The sequence below is a fragment of the Silurus aristotelis genome (genome assembly GCF_946808225.1).
Source record: "Silurus aristotelis genome assembly, chromosome: 5".
NCBI lineage: Eukaryota > Metazoa > Chordata > Actinopteri > Siluriformes > Siluridae > Silurus > Silurus aristotelis.
In genome coordinates this window covers 9167129-9194999 of record NC_139578.1, presented here as the reverse complement: position 1 = coordinate 9194999, position 27871 = coordinate 9167129, and the positions used below count along the sequence as shown (strand labels likewise).

Sequence of the window (27871 nt, the reverse complement as noted above, 5' to 3'; positions counted from 1 at the left end):
TCATCATGCATGTACTTCTTACAGCATTCTGTCTTCTGTGTTCTTTATTACAATTAGATGATAATGCTTCACTTCTCACAGCATTATTTTTTTCTGGGTTCTGCATTACGCTTTGGGTTGTGATATTTTAGCAAAAAAAAAAAACCCACTTTCAGCACCTTGAATTTTTCTTTCTGTTTTATTTATTTGTTATAGAGGTACAATTCGCCTTTTTCCCCCCGCATGCACGACAAACTTTTGCAGCATCCCGGTACACAAGTTAGCATGCGGGAATGGGATGCCGCGAGGAATCATGGGAAGGGTCTTTTCCGGCGGCCACGGTCGCGCGCCGCACATCACCACCACCACCACCACTGCTCCTCCTCCTCCTCCTCAATCCGAGCTCAGGCTCACAGCGCACACAGCGTTCGAATTAAGGCACAAAAATAAATAACCATATCAATAATAATAATAAAAAAAAAAAAACCACAACGCGTTTTTTGACGAACAGCAGCTTGACGTCTGAGCTCCAGAAAATGAACGGGTAACAATAACCGTCGGCGAGGAAAAAGCTAATCCGAAAGCGGAACATCACCGTGAACTGCAGCTCATCTCACCGTCTACAGACCAGGTGATGGACGATATGTTCGGATTTACGCCTTGTGCTCTTTGACATTGTATATAATGTATATTTGTAATATTTACTCATTTCGACCGTTAAGGCGGGGGGGGTGGTGATGTAGCTAGTCGGCTAACAGAGTCATATGATGAGCGACTGTCGCCTGCTAAACGTCAGTGGTTTCGGATTCAAAATGGCCAGCTAGCAGCTAACGTCTAATAAGAACAGGGGGGAAAATGGGTTATATGGTTTATTTACGAACACTATTCTGCAACACAGTGGTAGATACAACACCGAGGTTCAGTATGGAGGTTTGTTTAGGAGCATACAAGTCAAATAAAAAGCAAAGAATCAGACTATAAACCCCGGTGTGTAAACCTGAGGTGAACGGATGCCGGTGGTTTGTTTGCCAGGTAACAACACACGACGCTTTGACAAGCAGAGGAAGTTTTCGAAGGGGAAAGAAAAAACCTCAAAAGTAATAACAGTTAAAGTTCTCATCATGTTTCTGGGGTGATCATATAAAGCTTTTACGTCAAAAAAGAAAAAAGGTTAAGCTACAGAAGTTTTTTTTTTCTTTCCCCCAGTTCCTCTGCCAACTCATCATTCAGTACGTTACACTGAGGCACTGAGAATGGCGGCGGCTGTAGAAGTTTCTCTTTCCACTCTTTCTTCTTTCTCTCTGTCTCTCTATCATCTTTCTGTCTTCTCCTCATTCAGGACTGTTTTTTTTTTTGTTTACATCCAAGCTGTCATTTGTCTTCAAATCTAGCTCCAAATGACCGTGTGAACTTGAACTTGATGGTTTTTCAAGAATCCAGAATAAGCCAAGAGCAGTGTTTTGTAGTTTGTATTCTGTAATTTTCTATTTCATATCATTTACACTTTTCCCCCTCATCAAAAGCGACATAAAAAGAACACGTCATATGATCTAAAATGACCCTTCAAAGTTCATGTTTGTGATCTGGGTTATATACGAGGACGTTATATAAACCTCCAAACTTCCCTCTAATTGGAAAGCGTTTTTTTTTTTTTTGCCGTAGTTTGACATTTTTACAAAAGGAAATCCTCTCGAGAAATTAGATTTCCTCTTTTTTTTTGTACAGCTGTAAAAACAAACGTTTTGGTTCGAGGTACTAGAAGTAAAATCGTACCGTTCGTAGAGAAATATTGTTTTCCATGAGCCATTACTATAATCTTGGCCTGGTCTGGACGAGAATCGAGAATCTAGGAATTCCCATACATGAGCCAGTGCCTGTCCTGTGTTTTTCGTGTGGTGTTATGTTTGTTTTTGTACGCGTTTTTAATCAAATCTGAATGCCATATAAACAATAGCTTTAAACAATAAGATTCAAATATACTGATTTGAATGTTTACTATAGTACATCCAGACATACATCTAAACACATCTAAAAGTTTTGCCTCTGCTTTATTACACACATTAATTCCTGCTTTCACAATGCGTTTACATCCTGCTGCATCGGAAAACGTTCAGCGTCGTGCGTAAGTCGACTATACGTCCAGCTTGGACTATACGAGACAAAACAAGGCAAAAACAGACTATACGAGACAATGTGTGATATATTTTATTCATAACGCCATTAACGGATCGTGTTAAACGGTTATTGTAGCTGGAATGGCTAAATCTGATGGCTCTTCACTATAATACAGCGATTTTAATGTGGGTATAGTTATAACAGTTCAATGGTGACACAATTTCCATCAGCCTAATCTAAAACTTGTTCAGTGCTGGACGGGGAAAAAAAAGGATGGCGGACGTTGACCCGGAGAATTGATTATGAGAACTGGGAGATGGTTTGTGTAGCCCTGTTTTCCTTCGGTGACGTTCTGAACTGTCGTGCCATACATTGGGTTGAGTTAGGATAAGGGTAAAACTCCACTCTGTCCTCTCTGCTTTCACAGAAGCCCGAGTTCCTTGTGGTAAAATCATTAACTGGACTGTGCTGTTTTTGAGTCGGGTTGATTACGGCCCCCATCGGCGGTGGTTAAGTTCATTCCTCCGCCTCACCCTCATGCACACAACCTCTTATCAGCAGCCGCCATACCAAGAATCATGTCTTCTTATCTGTCTATAAAAGTGCTGACTTTGTGTCCATGTCCTAATGGGTCACACGGTGGGCGTGCTTTTACCTTATTGGATGAGTCGACTCTGAATTAGAAAAACATTTTAGGAAAATAGCATTACGCAAAATGTATCGAATAATGCCAGTCAGCGCATGTTCGTACCTGCAAGCCCAAGTGCCCACCGATCAACGAGGTAGTGGAATGACAGGAAAACATGAGCACTTGGAGTTTGAAAGGTCCATTATGTTCTTGAGGTGTTCGGTGAGATGAAGCGATTGCATTCTCGAGCAGAATTAGACACCCCCTGCAGCGGGACTGAGGAGGATGACAAAGATGACCCTTCAACACTTAAACCATCCTGGTCTTTTGTAAGTAAACCTATGTAGGGGTCTGTCATGGGGCCTGGACCTGGCATATGACTACTTATCAATCATCTAATACGCACATGTTACTGTTCTGTAAATCGTCACTTACTGATAAATCAGCGTAGTATATTAGGCTCATTTTTAGGTTTTAGTTCGGATAGATGGTCATTTTGGACAGCTTAGAGGATTTCTCATGCAAACGAAAGTCTATAAAACATTTACTTTTACTTTCATTACCTGTTTACTGCTCTTGGAGGTTTATCAAATCACCATGATAAGAACTTTTATCCTTATCACAGGTTTAAGGTATTGTTAATCAGCACTACATAAAATATTGGCATGGACACTGATTAGACTAATAAGTGGAGCAGTGTAATGAATAATTATTAGTAATTATCCCAGTTCTGCCCGTTTTGATGTTTAAAGTACAAAGGAGCAAAACGTTTTTGTGATTATCACGGCATATTGTAATTGTGGCATGGCTTGAAACAACAACAACAAAAAAAGATTGGCTTTTCTTAGAGTAACCGGATATTATTTGATTGGCACCGTGCATCAACAAAATCAACTAAAAACATGTAACAAGATAAGAAAGTTTAGACGAGTGCTCATTTGCATATTGCAGGCTTTGAGAAAATCAGTATTGCAATATATATTGTACAGGGAAGCCCCATTTGTATATAGTTACTCGTACATTTGTTATTACGGGTGTAACAATGCGCTCCAGTCACGCTCAGATTCAGTTCATAACACTAGGGTCACGATATCAAATCAATTCAAGACTCATTTTGAATAAAATCAAAAGAAACCCAAAACAATGACTGGGGTTGTTGGAAAACTGCTTACAATGCAGTCATGTGACTATGTAATGTAAAAGCAAACAGCACATTCCCGTGGTGCACGTATTCAAATCTCTGCCTCACAGTGTGTTAGTATGTATTACCCAGGTGTGTAAAGTTTTCGACCTCCTACAAGAATTTTAAGTTGCTGAAAAAAAGTGCCTGCAGTCACCAGCAGCATGTTTTTATATTAAATGCAAACTTTTCTTTTGCGTTTTTTTGACCTTCGCAGAAGGTGTTTGCTTCACCTCTATCCTGCAAGTGATCTTGTGCTTAGAATCTCGGTCTCCATGGCAGCACGAGAGTGTTTTTAAAGTTTTTTTTTTTTTTTACGTTTTGAAATCAGTTGCCGTCGAGGGATTTCTCTTTGCTCATATATTTGGTAATCAAATGTGTGAAATGTGATGCCTGTGTGGACTGTCAGACTGCAGGTTGACCTTTTTTAGTACTGTAATTGTTTTATAAAAAAAAGTTGTAATGGATTTGAGGCAATGAAGCACAGTTCAACTGATTATAATTTGCATGTATGTACATTTCTAGTATTAAAGTATTAAAATTGCCTTAATCATTGATGTTAGGTAGGTGCCACAGCATGCACATTTCTAATGGATTAATTTATTTTGGTTGATTAAAAAAAAAAAAAAAAAAAAGTTTCCCTTTAAATCTTGATCAAAACTATTTACAGCCACATCCAACTGGGATATGTGCATAGACATGGATGCACAAGCTCTCAGAAGACCATGATTGGATAAAGTCGGTGTGATTGATAGCGAGGAGTGAGAGTAATATCAGTCCACCCAGAGAGCACCGGAAATGTTTTCTCTCTTGGACATGTGGACATGATTCAAACCTGTGCATCGAACGCTTTTCTTTTGGGAACTTGTAACATGTAAAAAGGGAATACACTGTTGCTCTCTAAGCTATATCTATATTGCTATTAATGCAGTGCACAGAATTAGGAGTTTAACTTGGGCTGGACCAAATAAAATTTTTTATGAGTGCAAAATTATGAGATAGAATACAGATATTACAGGGTATTTATGTATAAAAGTGTACTTAAAAAAAACATTCTGAAGCATTTAGTTTAACTCTCTATATTTTTAATATTTTAAGGGTTGTAGTGGCTGCTTGTTGAGGAGTGCGTGGGGCATTTCTCCATGAACAAATTCACTCATGATGGGTTGTTTCTTAAAAAAAAAAAAAAAAGAATTTGAGGAAAGTGTAAATTGTGTAAATTATCGTTTGGTTTTTAATAATAATTGCAGATGCCAATTTGACAAGCATGCAAAAAAGTAGACAGACATTTTGTTCAGTTGTGAAGATATTACATTTCGAAAATAATTAAATGATATATGCATAAATAAAATATACAAACATTGAGAACAAGCATTTGAATGTTTTAAGGCAGAACTGGAAAATGTTTGAAAACAGATAAGTGTTGTAGTGGAAAAATGTTGTTTGTTTGCACCATTTTAATTAAATCCATCATCACGTCGTGAGCGAGCTGATTGCGCAACCTGATGCTCGCGAGTCCCAACAGAACAGACCCAGTGTGTTTTTTTTTTTTTTTTTTAGGAAATGTCTGTTTAGTGAAACCCGTAATTGTTCTCACTCATTTGTTTATTTATTTATTAAATCTCGCACAGTATCGCGATGTGGTTTTCTTGTCTCCGGAAAATCTGCTTAAAATTTCCCAGCACCGAATCCGTGTATTTTACCGCCAGATATTTAAAAACGTGCTCCACTACCTGCTCTACACGATCACTGTGGAGGGACCTTTTGAACTCACTTATAAATGAAAATATAAAAATTCAATTTCAAATTATTTAAAAAATGGTCTTCTTCGTTTTAGTTTGAAATGATCCCAAACTTAGGAAACGTTTTTTGACGTTTTCTTTTGCCTGAATCTTCTCCAATTTTTTCATTTTGTAGCGTCTTCTGTGTTTACCCGCCCAGAGCGCTCCAGAGTTTTTAGCGGGCGGTGTGTCAGTAATAATGGTCCATGGGAAACACAATGCTCCCTGTTTAGTCAAATAAACTGAACGAAGCATTGAGGCAAATAATTTGTAATCGAATTGCTCGAGGAATCGTTACAGCCCTAATCCAAACTGTACCAAGCCCACTAAATATATGACACCACAGGTACCATGACATTTAGTACACCAGTGTTCAGTTTGGCTGCTCCACCTTTACAGCTGAATATTATAGAAGCGGTATGAGAATAAATCTCTGTGGTGAATATGAGGTGGGTTACTGAGTATTAGGTGAAAGAGCAAAAGCTCTCAATGGGAACGTGTGTTGTACTGCACCTACCAGAGCAATAAGCTCAGAACGGTGTTCATTCTGTGGAATCCTAGACCTCCCTCGCATATTCTGGAGAGCATATCAGTCACCGCTTCAATAAAACATGAAGAGGATTACGTGTAGCTGTAATGGCTGCAAACCGTGTGCATTGCTCTCGGCTCGAACGTAAGGCGTTTGAAATATAGTGTGGAGAACAAAAACATAACACCCGGTAGCTTCCAAGTGTTTACTCTGTGTAGTTTCCGATCAGTGTTCTGGGTGTGTTATCTACTCTGTACACAGTAAAAACAGGCAACGAAGCACTTTCACCAGTTTGACATTTGACATGGGCTACGTGGCTCAGGCAGATCATGAAACATATTCAATAATGCTGTTCTTCAACGCAAAATTCGACGAATTGTACCTGAAATGAATGAAAGACCCATTCAATTAGATTCTGATCGATAATGGGGCATTACCTTCTCATAGATCTTATATAAAAGAAGCAGCTCTTTAAACTCTTGGAATCCTGACTGTCTGCTGGAGTTTTAATTCATGGGTTAAACATTTATCTATGTAGGTGAAAATACACATGATTTTTGTACATTTGCCCTTAAAGTCTAAAGTGAAGGTATTGTGTTTTATACAATCATATTCATGTTTACTCAGAAACACAGTGATAGACTATCCTTAGGTACAAAGTCTTCACTGAGTGAAGTTGTCTAAATAAAGAATGACCTAGATCTACTTATTTAGACTGGTGGCTTGCCTTTTAAAAAAGGAACCAGGACCAGGTAATTCTAAATGCGCTGTCATTATATATCCGTTCTAGTATTCGGTATTAAATCCTATTATTCCTTAGTCAATTTATGCTTAAAAAGTGTTATATAATGCATTATATTAGTTTACTGTCAGGCTGTTACATGACGCATAAAGAACCGAAATCGGGCTTTTTCATGTGCTGTGAAGAATGAGTAACTACACTATCTGTATCTGTTTATTTAATCTGAATCTTTCGGGTTTAAACCTAAAGCGGTCATGACATGAACCACTTTTTGAAAATTCTGGGTCAGGCTGTGAATTCTTGCTCTGACAGTTTCGAGGACTGTTTGGGGAGGTGGTATGGCTCTGGGTTACTGATCTGAAGGTTGGGGGTTCAAGCCCCAGGATAGTCACTCTGTCGCTCTTGGGGCCCCTGAGCAAGGCTCTTGAACCATTGTACTTTAAGGACGCTGTATCATGACTGACCCTGTGTTCAGACCACAGCTTCCTAACATCGCTTGGATGTGTGCAGAAAGAATTTCACTGTGCTGTAAAGTGCATGTGACACGTATAAAGCACCTTTCTTTTTTTTTCTAACTTTCTTTCTTAACCTCTGTTAAGTTATTTTAGTTCATAGAGACGGAAAAGATGTGCTTGGGAGTTTTCGATTTTTCTTTTATTTTTTAATTTTTTGTTTTTTTTACCTGCCTGCTGTATTTTCTAACAAATATAGTTGGTACTATTTTTTTCAAATACAAGGCTGAGTCAAATTAATGAGAGAAACAGGCCACCTTAGTCACCCCCATTGGCAAAAAACTGTCTGACTACAAACTACTATATTTTTACACCACTCTGACCCTGACTAGGGAAGTTCTCAAGGTCCACCAGGATGTTAGCATGTTCCTAATTTGTCTCTCAAGCTTCATATCTGACCACTTATTTATGCTTGTTTAGAGGGTCCCGATCCGTGTGTACACATCTCTAGTCTTAACCTAATGCTCTGTCAATGTAAAAAAAATATATATATATTTTATTTCACCTTCTATTTATATGTAATTTTTCTCTTCAATGCGAATAACATTCATACAATCGCAAATTCAAGTTTATTGTGTCTTTTATCGAAAGGCATGATGATGCTCACTGCCGAGCAAAACCCCGTCTTTAATTAACACAGGAGTTGTGGTTCGGGTTCTGCTTAGCCTTGAGGTACAATCATTTTTTTCTTCATCGCTGTTGCTTGTTGTGAATCATGAATTAAACTTGCATTGCCAAAAGAAACAGCCTGAGGGATGAATAATTTGCAACTGCTCCACTGCGAGTCTGTATTGGTCATGTACTAACAGAGAGCGACTAACGGAGCCAAACACCTGCTTAAGTACGATCTACGGAGGCCATAATTCAGCGATGGTGTTCTGCCGATTTTTGTTTTGTGAAATATGTGAGCGCTGCATCTAATTAGCCTTGTAAGGGAATTGCTGATTGTCTCTGAGAGGTTTATGGCAGCGACTCGTGTAATCTGAATCTGATGTACAGTACATTTGTTCATTGTAATTGGACTAATGATGCCATTAATATAGAGGCAGAAAGCGCTGATCTGCACTGACCGAGTCCACTTTTTGTTTTTATTTCCATTGTGTCCCTGAGCAGGCAGACACCATGAACTATGTGGGGCAGCTGGCAGGTCAGGTGCTGGTGACGGTGAAGGAGCTGTATAAGGGAATCAACCAGGCCACGCTGTCGGGCTGCATCGACGTGGTGGTGGTGCGGCAGAAGGACGGGACCTACCAGTGCTCTCCTTTCCACGTGCGCTTCGGGAAACTTGGAGTGCTGCGCTCCAAAGAGAAAGTGGTGAGTGAGACCATGGGGCACGTGTTATAACGGGAGATGTGGAACAATACTGTAAAGGAGGTCTGAAGGGTGATCTCTCTTTCATATTGGGTTTCATATTCAGTTTTTCTTTTCTTTTCTTTTCAAATAGCATTTTACCAGTTTTTTTCCCCCCAAAATATGTAATCATTTGTCATGGGTTATGTGATATCTTTTTCCTGGCACTGTTTCTCTAAGGAAATATACAATAGGTTCAAATGGTTGGCTCAAGTTTCAGTCAGTTGTACAGAGCCAGTCTGTGGCCTTATTCTCCTCGCTGTCCTGAGCTGCACTCGTTTGTTCTCGACGAAATCGGTTTAGTGTAAAGGTTTTATCATCAGTAGGCCTGCGGTTTGACATTTTTTACTAATATTAAATATGTCGCGAGTTTACTGGAAATGTATCATCACAGGAGTCTGAAACACCACCTCTTACAGTAAAGAAAAAAATAACATGAGACTTTCACTGCATCCTGTGTCCTTTTATTATTTTTATAATAATAGATAAATAGAACGTAACATTCTTATATAATTTCCTTGGTGCAGAGACTCGAGGCAGTAACCCGCTTTGCATCATAGTAAAATTAAGCAATAGAGACATGTGATTGTGATGACAATTGAATGAATTCATTAATTACCTCCCAAACCGCAAATCTATTGTGTAATAACTCAGGGAAAAAAAACAAGTCAACCAATAATTTTTTTATTTTTATGAACTAATCATAAATGAATGGTTTAAAATACATTAAAACTTAATCTTGTGTTCTTGTTACTAGATTAGACAGAAGCTGGGGTAATAACAGTTCAAATCGAGGTCAAGACTTTGTCTGCTTTAACACTGACTGTCCGCTTTATTAGGAACACCTGTAGCTGTAGCTACACATCAATGCATTTATCTTCTGGCACGCTCCTAAAAAATGTCGATCTTTATCTTTCCAGTTTGGGTGAGAGTGTATCCACTGTAACTTTAGACTGACAGGAGTTGATCCTGAACTGGTCTTCTCCCATTGTAGCTTATCTGCCACAGCGTTCTTTTATTCTTGAGATGCTTTTCTGCTCACCACGCTTGCATCTGTTTGAACTACTTTTGCCTTCCTGTCAGCTTGAACCAGACCTCCACAAGATGTTTCATCTGATAGATCTATCACTTAATGTTTTATTTGAGTGTTAACTTTAGAAACTGTGTAAAAGTCATAGGAGATCAGCAGTTTTCAATCCACTACTCAATCCAGCCCATCTGGCACCAACAAGCACGCCATGTTCTTCAGAGTTCACGAGTAACAGAGGTCAGATCTTATTTCATTTTTATGTTTGATGTAAACTGAAGCTCTGGACTATAGTGCGTATTAGTGTGTACTTCAACAAAAAACGTGCTGATATTCAGATATTCCTAATGAAAGTGGTCAGAGAGTGCATTCATGTTGAAATACTAAAAATGCACAGACAAATAAGTGGGTTGGAATATTTTGATGCCTTTTTTAAAGACGCTTTTTATAGAACTTTTTATAGAACTCAACTTGTCCTGTTTTTCTTTTTCTCTTATAAGATCAATTACCGTAGTTAAACAACAGGAAATGTAGGCGGTCTTTGCATGTAGCTGACATGCAAAAAAATTGTTCAAAAAAATCTAAAAAAATAAATAAAAAAAAAGGAGGAAACAAAATGGTGGGGATGAAGAAGCAGTCAACCCACCCGAAGTGTGGAAATGCTGAGAGGGAGGTTGCTATGGCAACAGGTTTCTCGGAATAAGTATTGCCTGCCAAAGGAGGAGTGGGAATCGTACCATCAAGGTTGCTTATATAATAGGAAGACAACAAAATGTGACTTTTTTTTTTGGTTTATCCTTTCCTGTGCTTATTTCGAGACATAAATGGTCCGACATTCTGGTCTTTTTTCCTTCCTCCATATTTCTGCCTGACCTTTCTTTATCACAGTCTCACAGAGAGAGTTGGGTTTCAAAGTAACAGTCGCTGATATTTCTTTCCGAACAAGTCTAGTCCTGTTTTGGTCTCGCTTTAAATATTTTATATTGGGTTGGCATGAGGGATAGCTCTGGTTCAGATTCACCCCAGAAGGCCGTCAGTGGCATCGTTAACATTCTGGCCCTTATTCCTGCGCCGAATGCCCAGATTGCCTAGCAACCTTGTAACCGAAGACAAGAGGCTTTTCCCCTAAGTGGCAGTAGAAAGGCAGAGATTGAGTAAAGCAGAGACTGGGCGGATTCTGCGTATGAGGTCGAAATAAATCAGTATGCACCAGAGGTTTCGGATCAGCGCTAACGTTTCCTGCAGCCTGGCCGTTGGTTGAATGCTGAGCAATCTGCGTCCATGACTCTGTTATTGCGCAGTGTCAGGTGTGTGAAATGATCTCGCTATCCGTGACCAAATGCCAGCACCCTGGTCCCCGTTGGTATTTGTGTGAAGTCTTTAGCTGAACAGGTCATTAAAAATGCATTGGTTTCGCAGGAAAACACGAGTTTCATTTACACAAGGCTTCATGCTTAGAAAACCGATGGGCTGTAAAAAAGTGTAAGAAGGAATGTTTTTCATTGTGCATAAAACAATTGTATACATTTGCACCTGAATACCCTTTAGGAATAAGAAGTCAAACTCTGTGAAGTGTATTTATTGTTTTGTATCAGATAATTTTTTTCCAGCTATTTTTAGACCAAATATTCGATTAGATATGTGATAAACAACTCCAGGGTTCCTATTTTGATTCTGAGCACATATTACTGTGCTACTGTTCTTATAGTGTGCACGTGAGTGTCCTTTGGGCTTCCTCCGGGCTTCCTCCGGGCTTTTGCATGGATATTGTTTATACTGACATATGGAATGATGACTGAGAATTGCCCTCTAGTGGGGGGTGGTTGGTGTGTGTGTGTGTGTGTGTGTGTGTGTGTGTGTGTGTGTGTGTGTGTGTGTGTGTGTGTGTGTGTGTGTGTGTGTGTGTGTGTGTGCAAGGAGATTTACTAGGCTCTGGCTCCACTGTGACCCTGACTATACACGAGTAACTGAGATATAACCAATGATTTAGATACTCGTGTATGCTTATTTTATTTATTTATTTTTTAATTATACACACGCATTAAGGCCACATGTCACAGTCTCCTCCGAAAAAAGTATTGCAATTGCTAGATTTTTTTGATTTCTCAGATCCAGATGTGTTAAACAGCTTGGAACACTTGCAGCTTTTGTTTGGACCCACCAACATGTACATGTGATTTTTTTTTTCCACGTTCTCGTTATGGGATATTGTATTGTTCTTTTAGAAAGATAATGAATTTAATAAATTTTGGAATAAGGCTGTGACATTATAAAATGTGGAAATTATTTACTGTAGAAATAGTCTAACACCATGGAGATGGACGGCTCTTTACCGCAGGATGACGTGTAGTAACGTTTTTTCTGTGGTTTTGAAATAGTTCGGATTTGAGAGGTCGGACATTGAGGCATATTTTTGCATTCCTCCGGTGTAAGCGGTAGTGGCAGCACCTCTTTAATAATAATAATACCGGTTTGAACTTGCTTGCTTTTTTTTTTTCTTTTTCTTTCTTTCTAGTTGACTGCTAAAATGTGTATTTTTTTACTCTGTGTTCAGAAATGTTTGTTTCATTCAATTTGCACAACATTTGCTTTCATATTTCATTCAAATCTGCTGCAAATATATTTAACTACAGAGCTTGTTTTACATTTATCTACCATGTTGACCACTTTATTTATGGCATGCCCACTAAAAATGCAAGTTTTTTTTATCCAGATGGTTGTTCAAATGACTAATAGTGTTACTTTGTAGCTATTTTTTTGAGTTGACTAGTTTGACTAGAAGTCGTAAATCGGTCAAACGTTCCGCGAATTTTTTTTGCCGATTTCCTTTTTATTGATTATTTTGATTATTTTGATTCGCCCAGCCTAATCTTCAGTAAATAGCAGAAACAAAAGAAATGCCTTTGCTGCCATGCCCCCTTTTTGGAAGAATTCGTTAGGGCTAAACGATTCCACGAGTAATTCGAATACAAAAAATTATTAGTCCATTTAACGTCACAAAGAGCATTGTGTTTCCCCACGGACCATTATTACTGATGCACCACCCGCTAAACTCTGGATAAACGCTTTTTATATTTTTATTTATACTTTTGTATTTGCATTTTGATGTAATACAGTAAATTGCAATCAAATGCACTAAATGGGTTTAGTTTTTACCGAGTGCAATTTCTGCAATGAAAATGTCCATTTTGCATGTTGCGAAGAAAAAAGGTATTAAAAGATCACAAACCTGATTTAGATTCTAAACATCGGGTAGTTCTGTTAGCTTTTGTGAGGATGATGTGGTGAGATTTTGATCTTAAATTTGCCCCAGATCGACATAGAAATCAACGGCGAGCCGGTGGATCTACACATGAAGCTAGGGGACAATGGAGAAGCTTTTTTCGTCCAGGAAACGGAGGTGCAAGATGTAAGTCATTTCACAATGTATTAAATTGTATTTTTGTTACTTTGTCAAAAGAAGTGTCACTTCTGTTTCAGACCTACAGTATAATTAAAGAGTGTGCGTTTGATTGAATTCAGGAGATAGTCCCAGCTCACTTGGCCACCTCTCCGATCCCCACTGAAAGCCACATGTTCTGGGTTGGAAGCGATAGAGGTACAACTCAGGATCTCGACAATGACCCCCTGGACCATGAGGAGCCACCTGAGCCCCCCATGCCCAGTACAGGGAAGAAGAAGAAGAGGCGGAGAAAGAAGCATAAACTGGATCCTCGGCGTGAAGAGATGACTCCTCCTGCATCTGTCGGTGCCTCCGCCAATACCGACGACATCTTCGAAATGGATCTGAGCACTGATGAAGAGGCCACTCCCAGCACACGGTGACTAGTCACTTTTTCTGCCACTTTTTATCAACTTCCTGTGCAGTTAAAACATTTTTTTAACTCAAGTGTATTTGTAGTGGATTACGTCTAAACATTCCCTCCAAACGGTCACGTTTTTAGATCATCTTCAATTAGCACATTAAAAGAGGTCGAACCAAGAGTACCAGCAGTTCGTTATTCTCCAGAGAGCTACCCTTATTCTGATGGAGACTGGTCACCTACTGACAGGTAACTAATCATGTAAACCCCAACACAAGAATGCATTCTCATGATCAAAGACATACTCTGTGTTACATACACTCTATTGCCAAAAGTTTGCGGACACCTGTTTATTAGTATGGTATGTGCATTTTGAGCATCACAGTTAGTCCCAGTTTGCTCTTATGATTCCCTCCACTCTCCTGGAAAGATGTTGCACTAGATTTTGAAGAGTGGTTGTGGAGATTTGTGCTCATTCAGACATAAGGGTGTTAGTAAAATCAGGTGCATGATGTCGATAAGGTGAGGATGCCTGGGGGTACAGTCAAATTATTATTAGTCCAATTCATCCCAAAGGTGTTGAGGACAAAGCTCTAGTGCAGGCCATTCAAGATCTTCCTCTTCAAGCCATGTGAAGCATATCTCGATGGCGTTTGCTTTGTGCACACGGGCGTAGTCATGCTGAAACAGGTTTGGGTGTGCTAGTTCAAGTTGAATAGCAGTTGGGGAAAGAACCACATATGGCCGGGGAATGTCAGGTGTCCAAATACTTTTGTCCATATAGTGTATAAGGAATTCACTTATCTCTGTTTCACATTTACTCGAGTAGTCACGCCATGTCTGAAGTCTTCTCCCCCAAGAGCGACTCCGAGCTGGTGATCAGGCCTTCAGAAAGCATGCTGAAACTGGAGTCTCACATGCAGTGGACATGGGGAGAATTCCCAGAGCCCACCAGGGTACGTGCGATACCACATCCGAGTCACTCCTGCACAAATTAGCGATCACCTTTTTAAATCAAACGGTTCACCGTATTGACTGGGATAATGATGGGGACGTTTTCGCTGGTGCCACATTTGGGAAAGAGTCCACTGTTTAATGTGAATTTCTTGTCAGTCATGATTCATATTTCACACCACCACTGACAGAGGGGCAAGCTGAAAGACAACAGGTTTCTGTGTGCTCCTTGTGATATATAATCGTTTCTAAAGCAACAGCTAATTCGCAAAACTAAAAGTGTCTAAGGGGTGATCTGGTTCACTAGATGTATTAGGAAGATTATTACTTTACATTTAATGTTTTGAAGGATGTCAGCGAAATGAATAAATCTGAATAAATCGATTCAATATGTATCACACATTTATGTCTGTTATGGTAACACATTCCGAGCAACTAAGTTTACTGTATGATCTGGTTCATGTGACAGTGTTTACAACTTATCTTTCACCTTACGTACATTCGATCGCTTCACTTATCTTATGTTACGACAGAGCAGGTCAGAACACGCCGGCACAGAGTGTACAGCACACTCGCAAAATCCTTAATACAAATCCACATAAAGAGATTAAAGCAGATTTGAAGCATAAGAGAAACTAATGGTGCGTCTAAAAATAATTCAGCTTCACTGTTTGCGATAACGGTAGGAGGTGCAGCTGTACTTGTAAGTTCGCCCGTGTGAGGAAAATCTTCAAAACAGCAGAGGACTTTGCACTTTGTGATTTCTGTGCACAAAGATGCCATTTATGTCTTATTCATTTCATTAAAGAGGAAAAAAAGGAAGTTGGGAAGGCTATTTATGGTTCTATGCCACATGCTATACACCAACTTTGTTTTACTGTCGTTCTGCAACTAAAGAGCCATAAAAGGAATTCTTTAATTAGTGAAAATTGTTTGTTGGCAAGTAAAAAAAAAAAAAAAAAAGCACCCCAACATTGATCTTTTTTTTTTTTTTTTTTTTTTTCAGCAGCGAGGAAAATAATACACTCGATATAGTGTCCTAAAAAACATCTATCAAATATATTTCTTTCTTAAATCTGAATGAGAAAATTGCTTTAAAATGAAGTTCTGTTCCCTAAACAAAATGTCCCTGTCTCTGTTCCTAACCATTTCATAGGAATCAACTTCAACTTATTGGCACTATAGGAAAAAGTTAAGTACTTTATGACTCTTGATGAACGTTAGATTTCTAGCATAGATGTTATTAAAACACTGTTTTTCAAAATATACTTTACTCTTTACTAGCTAGTCTATTTAAAAGGTCCAATAGACTTGGAATGGAAAATGCAGTTAGTCTAATGAAGTTACTGAAAGAAAGGTGAAAGAATGGAACCCGAGAAGAGTCATGTTCCTCCCCTATTCTTTCAGTTTCTTTCTGATTCTTTCTTTCATTTCATCTTTTTTATTATTATTATTTTTCCTGTTCTTCCTAAGCATATACTGAATCATATGCTTTAGTTTAAAGAGTTAAACTTGCCTTTGAATTCAGTTTATTTTAAACAGTCCGAGTTGATAGCTGGAAAAATGAGCTTAATTTTTTAATTGTATACAATTTACCGGATATATTTGAAACTTATGTCCTGCTCTTCGAAATCTTTCCACTAGATGGCCAAAAAAGACAAAATTGAGCTGCCCAAGACTGTGACCATAACCCCATCAGAGAACACTCACTTCAGAGTGATCCTGAGCTCTGAGGCCATGGAGCCTGAGGCTGACGTGAAAGACATACTGGAACCTACGCCCATATGCACTATTGTAAAGCCTGAGCCTCGTACTCCAGCTACCCCTATCACTCCTCTAATATCTTCTGACAGCGTGACCACCTCCACGCCCACAGATTCCCACACTGCTGCACCCAACCCTCAAGGTGGAGCCATGATGGATGTCGGATCAAAGACAGACTCTCCTTCTAAGAAAAAGGGTGAACTGATTTGTAATCTTACTGCTGGGTTTTAGAGGCCACTGTAATCATTGTCTCTTTTATCTTTTGTAAAGCATTTACAATAGGCAGTCAAAAGGAAAACAAGAAAGGGGCAAAAAGAGAAAGCAGTTAATGGTTAATTTGCAGTTCCTGATAAGAGCTGAATGTGTGAACCGTGTGTGACTGTAAATGTATGGTTCATGTTCTTTTGATTGTCGCTCCTGTTTTCTATTAACCTCAAAGTCGATGCGATGCACTAAATGCATTGATTGGAGACTGCTGAACTGTGAGTGTTACTGTTTAAAAGCATTGCTTATGCTATTTGTTTGTTCAGGTGTACCAAAGAGAAGTCAGCACCAGGGGCCTGAGGACATCTACCTAGATGATTTGAACGTGCTTGAGCCTGATGTGGCTGCACGGTACTTTCCCAAGAGGTACACCGAAGCTAATGACTTTCTAGCCTGTGGCTTGTTAAAATGCCATGTCATGTTTTTTTTTTTTTCTTTTGCAGTGATATTTAAGTAAAAGCTCTGCAGCTTTTTTTTTTTTTTTGAGGGAAATCCTGGATCATCTATTTACACTTGTTAGTGCTAGTTGGCCTGTGAACATAGCTGACCGTGCTTATCGTGGATCTATTTTAGAACTCACAGGTGTGTGTGTGTGTGTGTGTGTGTGTGTGTGTGTGTGTGTGTGTGTGTGTGTGTGTGTGTGTTTACAGTGACTCAGACTCCAAGCACTGGATGGACTCTGGGATGTGTTCAGGCTCTCAGTCCCCTCAGTCAGTGGGCAGTGCTGCAGCCGACAGCGGGACAGAATGTCTGTCTGACTCGGCCTCTGACCTGCCCGACGTCACACTCTCTCTGTGCGGGGGGGTAAGCGAGAATGCGGAGATTTCCAAAGGTACCCACACTACATTTCGTTGCAATATCGCTTACATTCTATGACATTTTGAGAAAGCAGCTAACCTCGTACGTTCCTTTATATCCTTCTTTATAGAGAAGTTTATGGAACACATCATCACTTACAATGAATTTGCTGAGAATCCAGCCATTATAGACAATCCTAATTTAGTTGTGAAAATAGGGAACAGGTAAAAAGCATATATTTATTCATAAATAAAAAATATTTTTATAATAGCACTTATTTATGTTTGCTAAATATTGAAAATGCATCCCTACTCACAGATACTACAACTGGCCATTAGCTGCACCGTTAATTTTAAGCTTACAGGCTTTCCAGAAGAATTTACCCAAAGCGACAGAAGAGGCCTGGGTTAAAGAGAGGATGCCAAAGAAGTCTGGTCGCTGGTGGTTCTGGAGAAAAAGAGCAGACAGCACTATCAAACAGGTAATGTGTAGTCAGGCTATAATGTATAGAATATGGGAATGACATAGGCATTATATTATGAACACCGATTATCTGTTCATGGTGGAACCTGTTTGTGATATATTAGGCAGCAAGTGAACATTTCGTCCTCAAAGTTGACGTGTTGGCGTGTTAAAAAATGTTTGAGTTTGAGAAGAGCCAAATTGTATTAGGATTGTGGTCAGAGATTTAGAGCAGGAGATCTTCCACTTTAACCCATGAAATGCATATCTTCATGGCGTTTGCTTTGTGCACAGGTGCATTGTTATGCTGGAACAGGTTTGGGTCTCCTAGTTGTGGTGAATGGGAAATTTCATGCTAGCATATCTAAAGAGAATCCTATTCAATTGTGTGCCTTCATCTTTGAGGTAAGAGTTTGGGAAATAGCCACATATGGCTGGAAAAGTCAGGTGTCTCTGTATCAAAAGGGGTCCAAAGAAGGAACAGTGGTGAACCAGCGAAAGTGTAATGGGCGGCCAAGGCTCATTGATGCACCTCGGGGGGAGTCTCGTCCATGTAGTCTGATCCGACAGACGAGCTCCTGTATCTTAAATCGCTGAAAAAGTTCATGCTGTTCATGCTCGACGAGTCAGAACTGTTTTGGCAGGAAAAGGGGGACCAACACAATATTAGGCAGGTGGGGATAATGTTATTCCTGCTCAGTGTATAACGAATATGTAGAAAGAAACTGCTTTCTTCTGGCATGCATTTCAAATTGATTGATGCAATGGAAGAGGTCTCATTATAGATTGTTGGGAGATTGTTGATGCCATCATCACATTTCCAGCTAAGAATCTAGGAGAAATTGTTTCCTGTCCATCCACTTCTCTGTATGCAGTGAAAAATATTTCTTCATATCACAAACCTCTTTTTTTGCTATTAAATGCTCTTTAATCTCCTAGCGTGCAGGTGACATTTTGCCTCTACTGGGCTTGTTGTTTCCCTCCTAGCAGCGGACTTGTTTTTGTAATCCTTGGCTCAAAGCGACGAGTGATGTTTGTTAGCATCTAAAAAGCCTTTATTTGCTCCGAAGCGTCTTCTGTTGCTCGCGCATCACAGTGTCTATTTCCGTCCTGCAGTTTGAGTAATTAGGACTTTATGGAGTGTGGAGTTTTACAGGCTCAGTGATGATGGATAATAAGCAGCACAGGCAGCTTATTACTCTCAAGGTTTATCATCGGGAACAAATCGGAGGGCTGTCGGTTTGCAAAATTCAAAGCGCGAAGGCTTTTGTTGTTCCGCATGGGTCTTTTGTGGTGGGCGATTCTGCAAGAACAAATAACAGGGAAAATGAAGTAAGCAGCAGCCAAGTCTGATTTATCTCTCTTTCAGTCTGAGAATGCAGGAAAACTAGAGATGAAGGAAGAGCGACTGAAAGAAGGAGACGCCTGCCTGGAAAATGATCCCTGCAAGTAAGACACAAGATTGCTTCCTTTCACTTCGCACATTGTCTATGTGGGTCAGAGGGCAGAATTTCGTTAGACGCACCCAAACAGAAATGAAAGTGTAAGCAGTGGTGAGGATCGAATCTGATATATCACACTGTGTTAATTGTTAAACAGTGGTATGCTGTTGTAGATCTGATGGAAAGTTTATGAAATCAAATCGCAGCACCACTAAGTGCCGTTGCTGCCTCAACCTGCAGCTGCTTGGTTGTATAAAAAAAAATAAATAAATAAAATAAAAATTGGTTGAATGGAAGATTCTCTGAATCTGCCAAATGCCATAAATTTTAATTCCCTTATTTTACCCAAGTTGCTGACTTAAACTTTTCCAGACTTGCCTCTTTAAATGGGGAACTAGTGAGCGTTGTGTAATTGATAACTGTTTGTTCAGAGTGGAGTCCCGAGAATCGTCCAGTGATGAAGAAGGGAAGGAGGTGAGCGCAGCTGCGGCCTCTCTGGAGCACTCGGCTCAGACTGAGTCTCAGTCTCCACCTCAACCTCAGCCACCAAGCACGCATTCCTACAGAAAGTCCTTGCGCCTCTCTTCTGACCAGATTGTGAGTCTCCTCTACCTATTTCTTCTCTCGTAATGTGAATGAGGCTCGGTTTCAGATAACTACTAAGTATTAGTTAATATTCCCCAAAACTTTCAATATGCACCGGATTCTGGCTTTTTTCTGATAGATAATTCGATATACAGTGGAACCCCGGTGTTCGAGTGCCTTGTAGGACGAGGATATCGGATATATCGGTAATCTTTATAGGAGTAAGAGCATATTTCAGGAAGACAAGGATTTCTTTTTACGCCATTGGTTCCAGTCACGCTTCATAGACATTGTTTTGAGTGCCTTCTCGCCATTCTCTTGTGTGAATATTGTGCTTTTCGTCTGGTTTTATAGTGTTTTTGTTTTATTTCACTATAAATTTTGCATCATGGGTCCCAAGAAGTGTAGTGATAGCGCTGGAAAGAAGGTTGTAAAAACAATAACCATTGAAATAAATAAAAAAAATAGTAGAAAAGCATGAAGGTGGCGTACACTTTGTCTGCAATATGGCACGCCTTGTTCAACAGTAAGTACAATCATAAAGAACAAAAAGTTATTTATTTCTTTGTTTACAATTGATCGTTTTATCTTTATACTTTGTTACAAGTATATCTGTGTGTTAAAATAGGCTGAAATAAGGGATCGACTAAAGTCTGGGAACGGGATAATTGCTTTTACATTCGTTCATATAGGAAAATTACCATGCGAGTACGAGCATATAGGAACACAAACGGTTTTTAGGAACGATTTAATCTCGTACACCGGGGTTCCACTGTACATGCACATTGTACATGTGCATTTGCATATTATTCATTCAAGCATATTTTTTTTTTTATTTATATTTATTTATTATTCATTTTAGTCACTCGGTTTATTAATGCTCTTAAGGTTAAACCCACTGATTGGTAAAGTGTATGTAACCATGGAAACAATGATGGCAGGAATTATTACAGTAACTGATAGCAATCTGTTTGACTATCCTTATGTCTGTGTATATGCCGATCATTTCTGAATAGTTTGACACTATTTAACTACTTTGTAGACTTTGTAGATCAGTTTTACATTAATCCTCTAAATCAGGACCTCCCCAGGTAAAACTAAGCTTAAATAGAGTTATAGATACGAGCAGGAAAATCCATTTGCTCTTATCTCTTTGCTTTCTGTGCAAGTGGTGTTAAAAAGCGCCAGCCTTTTAGGCTTCACTAATCAATATGTTCAATGGTTCTTTAAAGTCCAGAAAGGAACAAGATCTTGTCTAATGCCCTATTAAAGGCTTTTCTGTGAAAATAGGTTGTTATAATCTATCTCCTAACACAGCGCAGTAAATCATTTTGAAAGTATTGCGTTGGCTGTTATTTTTGGATTAGAGCTCCCTCTCCTGGCTTCAAATCATCGCAAACAATTAGCATTTAAAAGAGCTTAGATTAGTAATACATAGCTCAAATGAGTAGATACATTTTTATTTAGCAGTATTCAATTTAATGTTTGAACCCATACATTTCAACAGCGAAAAAGCAATTATTACTACAATTTTAACATAACACACTCATGTTGTTGTATGTCTGGTGATTATGCCGGACATAATTAAATGGCATGTGTGGCCCAGATGAAATATCTCTGCTTTTAACGTTTTAACGCACATCGGATGTTTTTTTTCCCTGCCTCCATAGAGTAGTAAAAAGTAATGCAAGAGATACATTTGTAATGTGATATAATCAATATTTTTGTCTCACAGGCCAAACTTAAGCTAAAGGAGGGGCCCAATGATGTCACCTTCAGCATAACCACCCAGTATCAGGGCACATGCCGCTGTGACGGCACTATTTACTTGTGGCAGTGGGATGATAAGGTCATCATTTCTGACATCGATGGCACAATTACAAAGTAGGTATTTTAGTGTTTTTTTTTTGTTTTGTTTTGTTTTTTTACCCCCTTAAGCCAGTTCTGTTGTTTTTTTGTTTTTGTTTTTTATAATGGAGAACTTGATAAAGTGTTGTGTTGCATTCTGTGTTCTAGTTGCAGTTATAAACGAGTCTGTGCTTGTGCAACTTTCTCAAGACCAATCAGTCGGTCAACACATTGAGCTAGAAGGGTCGAAAATTAAAAAAGCCTTTTATTCGATCAATTGGAAACTAAAAGCCGAATGAGCGAATGAATTGCAATTTATTCGAGTGCAGCCTTAAAATTCACAAAGCGACCCTGTTTGCACAGTCTAAGGGATACTGCCTGACTGAATAGTGCTGAGCTTGAAAGCTCTATTATTAGCTCAAAGACAGTCTAGGGTTTTAAAGTTTTAATTGCAGCAAAGGCAGATATAATGTGCATCCATAATAAAAAATAAATAAATAAAAAAAAAAACAGACAGTTATCTGCCTATGTTTTCACAGAATGGTGGGTGGGCAATGTAAAGAAAGGGGAAAAAATCAGTGGGGCTTATTATTTCTGCGGCAAGAGAAAGGCCACAGATTCGGCCCATGCGGAGGATGTCACTATAAGGAGCCAATTTAAATCAAGCTTTTCTGCTCCACCACCTGGGCTGTGCAGCAGATAATATTTTTAAATCAGGAAGAGGTTCCTCGTTAGCAGAATGCATGGTTTAAGCTTTATAAAAAAAAAAAAAATTATTTTATTTTATTTTTTTTACTTCGTTCAATTGCAGAAGAAAAGAGAGTGCGACTGGCTATATTTAGATTGTATGGTCTGGCTCCTTGCTGACTGTGTGTGTATGTGTGTGTGTGTGTGTGTGTGTGTGTGTGTGTGTGTGTGTGTGTGTGTCTACAGATCTGACGTGTTTGGGCAGATTCTGCCTCAGTTGGGGAAGGACTGGACTCACCAAGGCATCGCCAAACTTTACCATTCTGTAGCTGAGTGAGTTCATTTGTCTTATTGTGCTTTTATTTGAACAATTTCACATTGCTTTGTACATCATGTATTAAAACCTGTTCGTGGTTGTCATGCAGGAACGGATACAAGTTCCTGTACTGTTCAGCAAGAGCTATTGGCATGGCCGATATGACTCGTGGCTATCTGCAGTGGGTGAATGATGGTGGCACCATTCTTCCCCGCGGACCCCTTATGCTTTCTCCCAGCAGCCTCTTCTCTGCATTTCACAGGTACCACACCTACTCAGAACAACAAAAAATGGTGCACCTGTGTGGTGTTACAGGACGTTTGTACTATAATATCATGTATACACTATTTTACCTATCCTGCCAGAGTTCGTTCTTTCTTTCTTGCTTGCTTTCTTTCTCTCTTTTTTTTTCTCTTACTTTTTGGCAGTCATAGCAGGACTAAACAATCATGGGCACCTGGGAGCTCATTTGTGTAAAACAGGGCAGTTAGCACTTCCTTGCTCAGCTGTGGCACAATGTAGCACGAGCAGCAATTCAGAAGGATGTGTTTCTCAGCAAAAAACAACAACGAGAACTGATGTTCAAGAATTATTCACTACAGCGAGCTTGTGGGTGGGAATTAGCAAATAACCAAATTGAGATCAAATAATTTGACATGATCTGTACACTGTCAATCAAACGTACCAATTTTCTCATCAAGCCTTTTAAAACTTGGGAGTTTACTAGTGCATTTTATACAGCGTTGTACATTTACATGCAAAACATATTTGTGAATCGGATGCAATGTGCTGTCCTCAGAGGACTGAGATTTTGTCGTCTTCTCCTTTCTACAGGGAAGTGATTGAGAAAAAGCCAGAGATTTTCAAGATTGAATGCCTTACTGACATTAAGAACCTGTTCCAGTCCAACAAGCATCCCTTTTATGCTGCATTTGGAAACAGGACCAATGTGAGTTGAATTGTAGTAAGCCCTGTTTGCATTTTTACCTCAATTCTATTTATTTTTTGCTGCTTGTGCCAAGTGTGATGTGTGGATTCGGGATTTGAGGTGCGCCGTGTGCAACACAACTTGCGTCAGCCAGATGACGTGAGGTTAGAAAAAAAACAATACGGCAGTGCATCATAATTAACTTCATTGACAGTTCAAATATTGCTTAAGGAAAAGGTTGTATTTGGGGCTGTCAAACAAAACGGATATATTTATAACTCAGGGAGAGTTATGGGGAAACTATTTGGAATTGCCTGCAGAGGGCAGAATGCTCAGCACAAATACAGCAGCCCTTCCAATAAGCATATAATAGAGTGGAATATCTGTGTCATTTAAACATCAAGTCCTGGCGCGATTTCACCGTTTCCTGTTTTTTTTTTTTTAATCCTTCACTAAAATGAAAGTTTAAATTTAGTTAAGAATACTCTACGTTAGGACAATTTGAGCAAAATAAGATGAGTTTATTAGGGTTAAGAAGCGGATCTTATGAATACAAGCCCAAGTAATAAAATATACCAATAATTTATTTTATTGGTTGTATTTTGGCTGCATTAACAGACATGATTGCATCTATTTATTCTGCCTGAAATAAATCTTGTTTATGTGCTTGGTGGAAAGATGTGCTGTTTTTTTTTCCTTATGACTGTAATGTTCCATAGCCTGTCATGTAAGTCTGTTTCGCTTTCTCTCCGCAGGATGTTTTCGCCTATAAGGAGGTCGGAGTTCCTGTTTGCAGGATCTTCACTGTTAACCCTAAAGGAGAGCTCATTCAGGAGCAGACTAAAGGGAACAAGACTTCGTAAGCATGTCAATTTCTTCCCCCTGCACTAATCCTATTAAGAACTTAAGGTTTATTCTGGACTTTTGTTATTCTGATTTTACAGTTTTTGCCTCTTAGATGCAAGAGGAAAAAGGTTTATTAAAGGTTTATGACCACTGCTTTCTACTCACTATGGTGGTCTGTGATAAAGTGTAACCTCAGACAGTTTCAGGATAAGGATTTGGACCTTATTATGTGGCCGAATCAAAAAAGTTGGTCTACACCTTTATATAAGTACTACTTTATTTCTTTGGCTGTTTTAATCAAGCAGTGTTCATTGCACGCAATGCTTCATCTTCAAGCTGTTCAGCTTCACTTCGCGAGATCTTTTTTCAGACCACGCCGTAATAAGGTTTAAAACGCTTTTTCACTGGCAATCTGACACAAGCAAGCATGCAATGAATACTCAAGGTCCCTTTTTTTTTTTTTTTTTTTTAAGCATTTCCCCCCCCCATTCCTTTCATTTAGTTCATTTCGAATATTTTGCTAATTACAATTATTAGTACAAAAGAAGTAGCAGTGGCATAAGGTGAAAAGCACATTATTAGTAGTATAAAGCAGATTACTGCATAATAAGCTTAATTTTTTTTTTGTTGCATCATTTACTGAAGGCTGAATTATCTTTGTAATTTTCCAGCAGTTAGAAGTTATGTTTCGTATGTATTTATCCGCATATCATGTGTTGCCATTCATGTGCAGGTACAGCAGGCTGAGTGAGCTGGTGGAGCACGTGTTTCCTCTGCTGAGTAAAGAACAGAGCTCGGCGTTCAGCTTCCCGGAGTTCAGCTCGTTTTGTTTCTGGCGGCAGCCCATTCCTGAGATCAACCCGGAGGACTTACTCTCATAGACTCGCCATGCTCTCGGTCTCTGTGCGTTTGTCATCGCATGGGCTGAAGTAACGTTCCTCGAAGATAATGAGCGTAACTCCGGCGAACGTTTTTACTACCTGTAGCTGCACTAGAACCAGCCGAGACGTGTTTCGTTGTAAAGGATTTGATCAAATCCATCTGCACATCCAAAACTGAACAATGCCTCGCTGTCTCCTTTAATCTAACGTCCACGCTGAACTCTGGGGGAGGTGATGGTGCAGTTTTCCTTTATTGTCACATACATCAGGGATATTTGAAGCTTGCCTGGGTGCTAAGGGCCCTAAAAAGATACTCTTATTTCAAAGTTTCCCGTTTGTGTGTGTGTGTGTGTGTGTGTGTGTGTGTGTGTGTGTGAAATAGGGGTTTAGCCTTAGTGCTGGTCTGTCTGATACTGGTGGACACTTTAACAAAGATTTTGCCCCTCCAGCTCTAGTATAGGCGTTTACCCCTGCTGTGGTGGTCCAGCGTTGGCTGGTGTTTACAGTTCTATGGTTTAAGCACTTACCGGTCACCGTGTGGGTACAACCACAATGTATGTTTAGTAGGAAACAGAAAATGAGTCATGTGGGAGACCATGTAGGATCACAGAACTAATTAACAGACATATTTATTTACGAATGCTAATTTATTTTGTTCTGTGATTATTAACAATTTAGCAGTAAGTTAATGACTAACACGCACTGCCTCTAATATTTGGTGGAAGAATTGCCGTCTGACGAGGTTCGATCGGAGGCTCTCTCGAATGCCGATGCTGCTACCGAAGTAAGACATGACGGTGAGCCGTTTTTAATCGTTCCGCAGCGTCTTCGGTCTGATGGTGCATTCAGGCTTTTTAGTCCTGGCGGAAAAGCCCTGAGCCCCGAGCAAGGCTTCCATCTGTATTCCAGGTGTTTTCCACTCGTTAACAATTTCATTGTCTGGCTGCTATATAATGCCTTACTGATCGCACTTTCAGGAGCAGCCAAGAGATCAGCTTGCAGTTAATGAAGGGATGGCCTTATTGTTGGAACCTTTTCTTTCCGTAAAGATAATATAAGACTTAAGTGTTTTTGAACTGCATTTGCAGGTAAATAAACCTAATTCATTAGTGTAATCGAAGAAATAGACCTAAAAATGCGAATGGATTTTGATTTCTCGAGACGAATAGTTCTAATATGTACTGATTTGTACCTATAGCCTATAGTTCATTCTTTTACTAGTATGATATAGTCGTAGAATTAAGAGTTTTAGTTCTGGGCGTTGAGATATTTTCAGTTCTTCAGGTCTATAGGCTAAGTGACGTTTTTGTGCCGAGGAAGTCGGCTAAAGTAGTTATAGCACTGTAATGAGCCGATTTCAGTGTTTTTGAAGAAACCGATCGCAGCTGTTTTGCAAGAGGAGTGTCCTTATTATTTTCCTGGACATTTTCCAAGTGATGATTCTCAATGGCCAAGGGAAATGAGCACATCACTGTCATGAATAGTTAATTTCCAATGGCTGGTCTTTGCCTCTGTGTAACAGAAACAGTGTATTTACATGTATTTTGTTTCTATGTTCTTTTAGGCGTTAGGGTACCATGTGTTAGGTAGGCATGCACACCAACTCGGAGCACAATAAAAAGCAATTTATTTACAATAGGGTAGATGTATGAGGTAACATTTTTGGGCTGGGGTGGGGGTGGGAGGGCGGTGTGTGGTACGGGGCTACCCTGGTTGATTTGATTTGTTTATGCACAAATGTATTATGACATTTGTTTGTCGTCTTTTTGAAATGTAGAAGTGAAATCTGTCTGTTAATGATTAACAAAGTGATCCCATTCTTTCTATGAAAGTAATACATCTTGTGTGGGATGGACACACTCATCTATGGTTAAGAAAAATGTTAGGAAAAAAAAAATTACTTTGGAATGATCATTTATTGTTCATTACTCTTTTTTGCTTTCATGCTTTTCATTTTATATGCTTTTATTTGCCGACGTACGCAAACCTGTCTCTTAGGTTGTATTGGTTTCAATGTAAAAATGGAAATTTACCTTAAAGTGTATACTTACTGTATGAATTTATTGTTTTGACATGAAAATAAATGACATGGAAAATCTATTAAAATGCATTTATTACAAATGATTCACCGTTTCTCTTTTCCTCTTCTATTTCATTCAGGAGATGTTTAGATTCAGTCAAAGGACTGGAAGACAAGTGTAGACAGTGGAGAGAAAAAGAGGTACAGGCATGTGAGTGATGGAATGGAATAAATGCTGGAGCTTGTGTGGCGTAATCAGATTTGGGAGATGATCACCTCAGGTTAAACATTACCCTCATTTACGTAGCGGATAGAAAAATGAACATTTTCATGTTTTTCTTTCCTCATTACCGTGTCCAGCGCTGTAATATATAAGATGGAATGTCCAAGCCAAAGGCTGTGGAGTTTGTATAAAGGGAAATAACTTGAA

The 27871-nt window shown here is 39.2% G+C and overlaps 1 protein-coding gene across 5 annotated transcripts; it reads left to right on the top strand.

The window, feature by feature from the left end:
• Positions 1-266: 266 nt before the first annotated feature.
• On the top strand, positions 267-27545 carry lpin2 (lipin 2). 5 transcript variants are annotated; one of them, XM_083541698.1, is made up of 20 exons: positions 267-610; positions 8580-8780; positions 13157-13252; positions 13366-13664; positions 13788-13895; positions 14476-14602; positions 15757-15792; positions 16245-16560; positions 16895-16994; positions 17279-17460; positions 17557-17650; positions 17745-17907; positions 19258-19337; positions 19762-19927; positions 21651-21799; positions 22697-22783; positions 22876-23028; positions 23601-23715; positions 24450-24553; positions 25274-27545. In XM_083541698.1, exons 2-20 carry the CDS (start codon positions 8589-8591, stop codon positions 25419-25421), a joined length of 2715 nt encoding a protein of 904 aa, XP_083397824.1. In that variant the 5' UTR covers positions 267-610; positions 8580-8588; the 3' UTR covers positions 25422-27545. The 5 variants fall into 5 exon arrangements, with proteins under 5 accessions (XP_083397824.1, XP_083397826.1, XP_083397825.1 ...); XM_083541699.1 differs by lacking the exon at positions 267-610 and adding an exon at positions 778-1011; XM_083541696.1 differs by lacking the exon at positions 267-610 and adding an exon at positions 2803-3051.
• Positions 27546-27871: the final 326 nt, after the last annotated feature.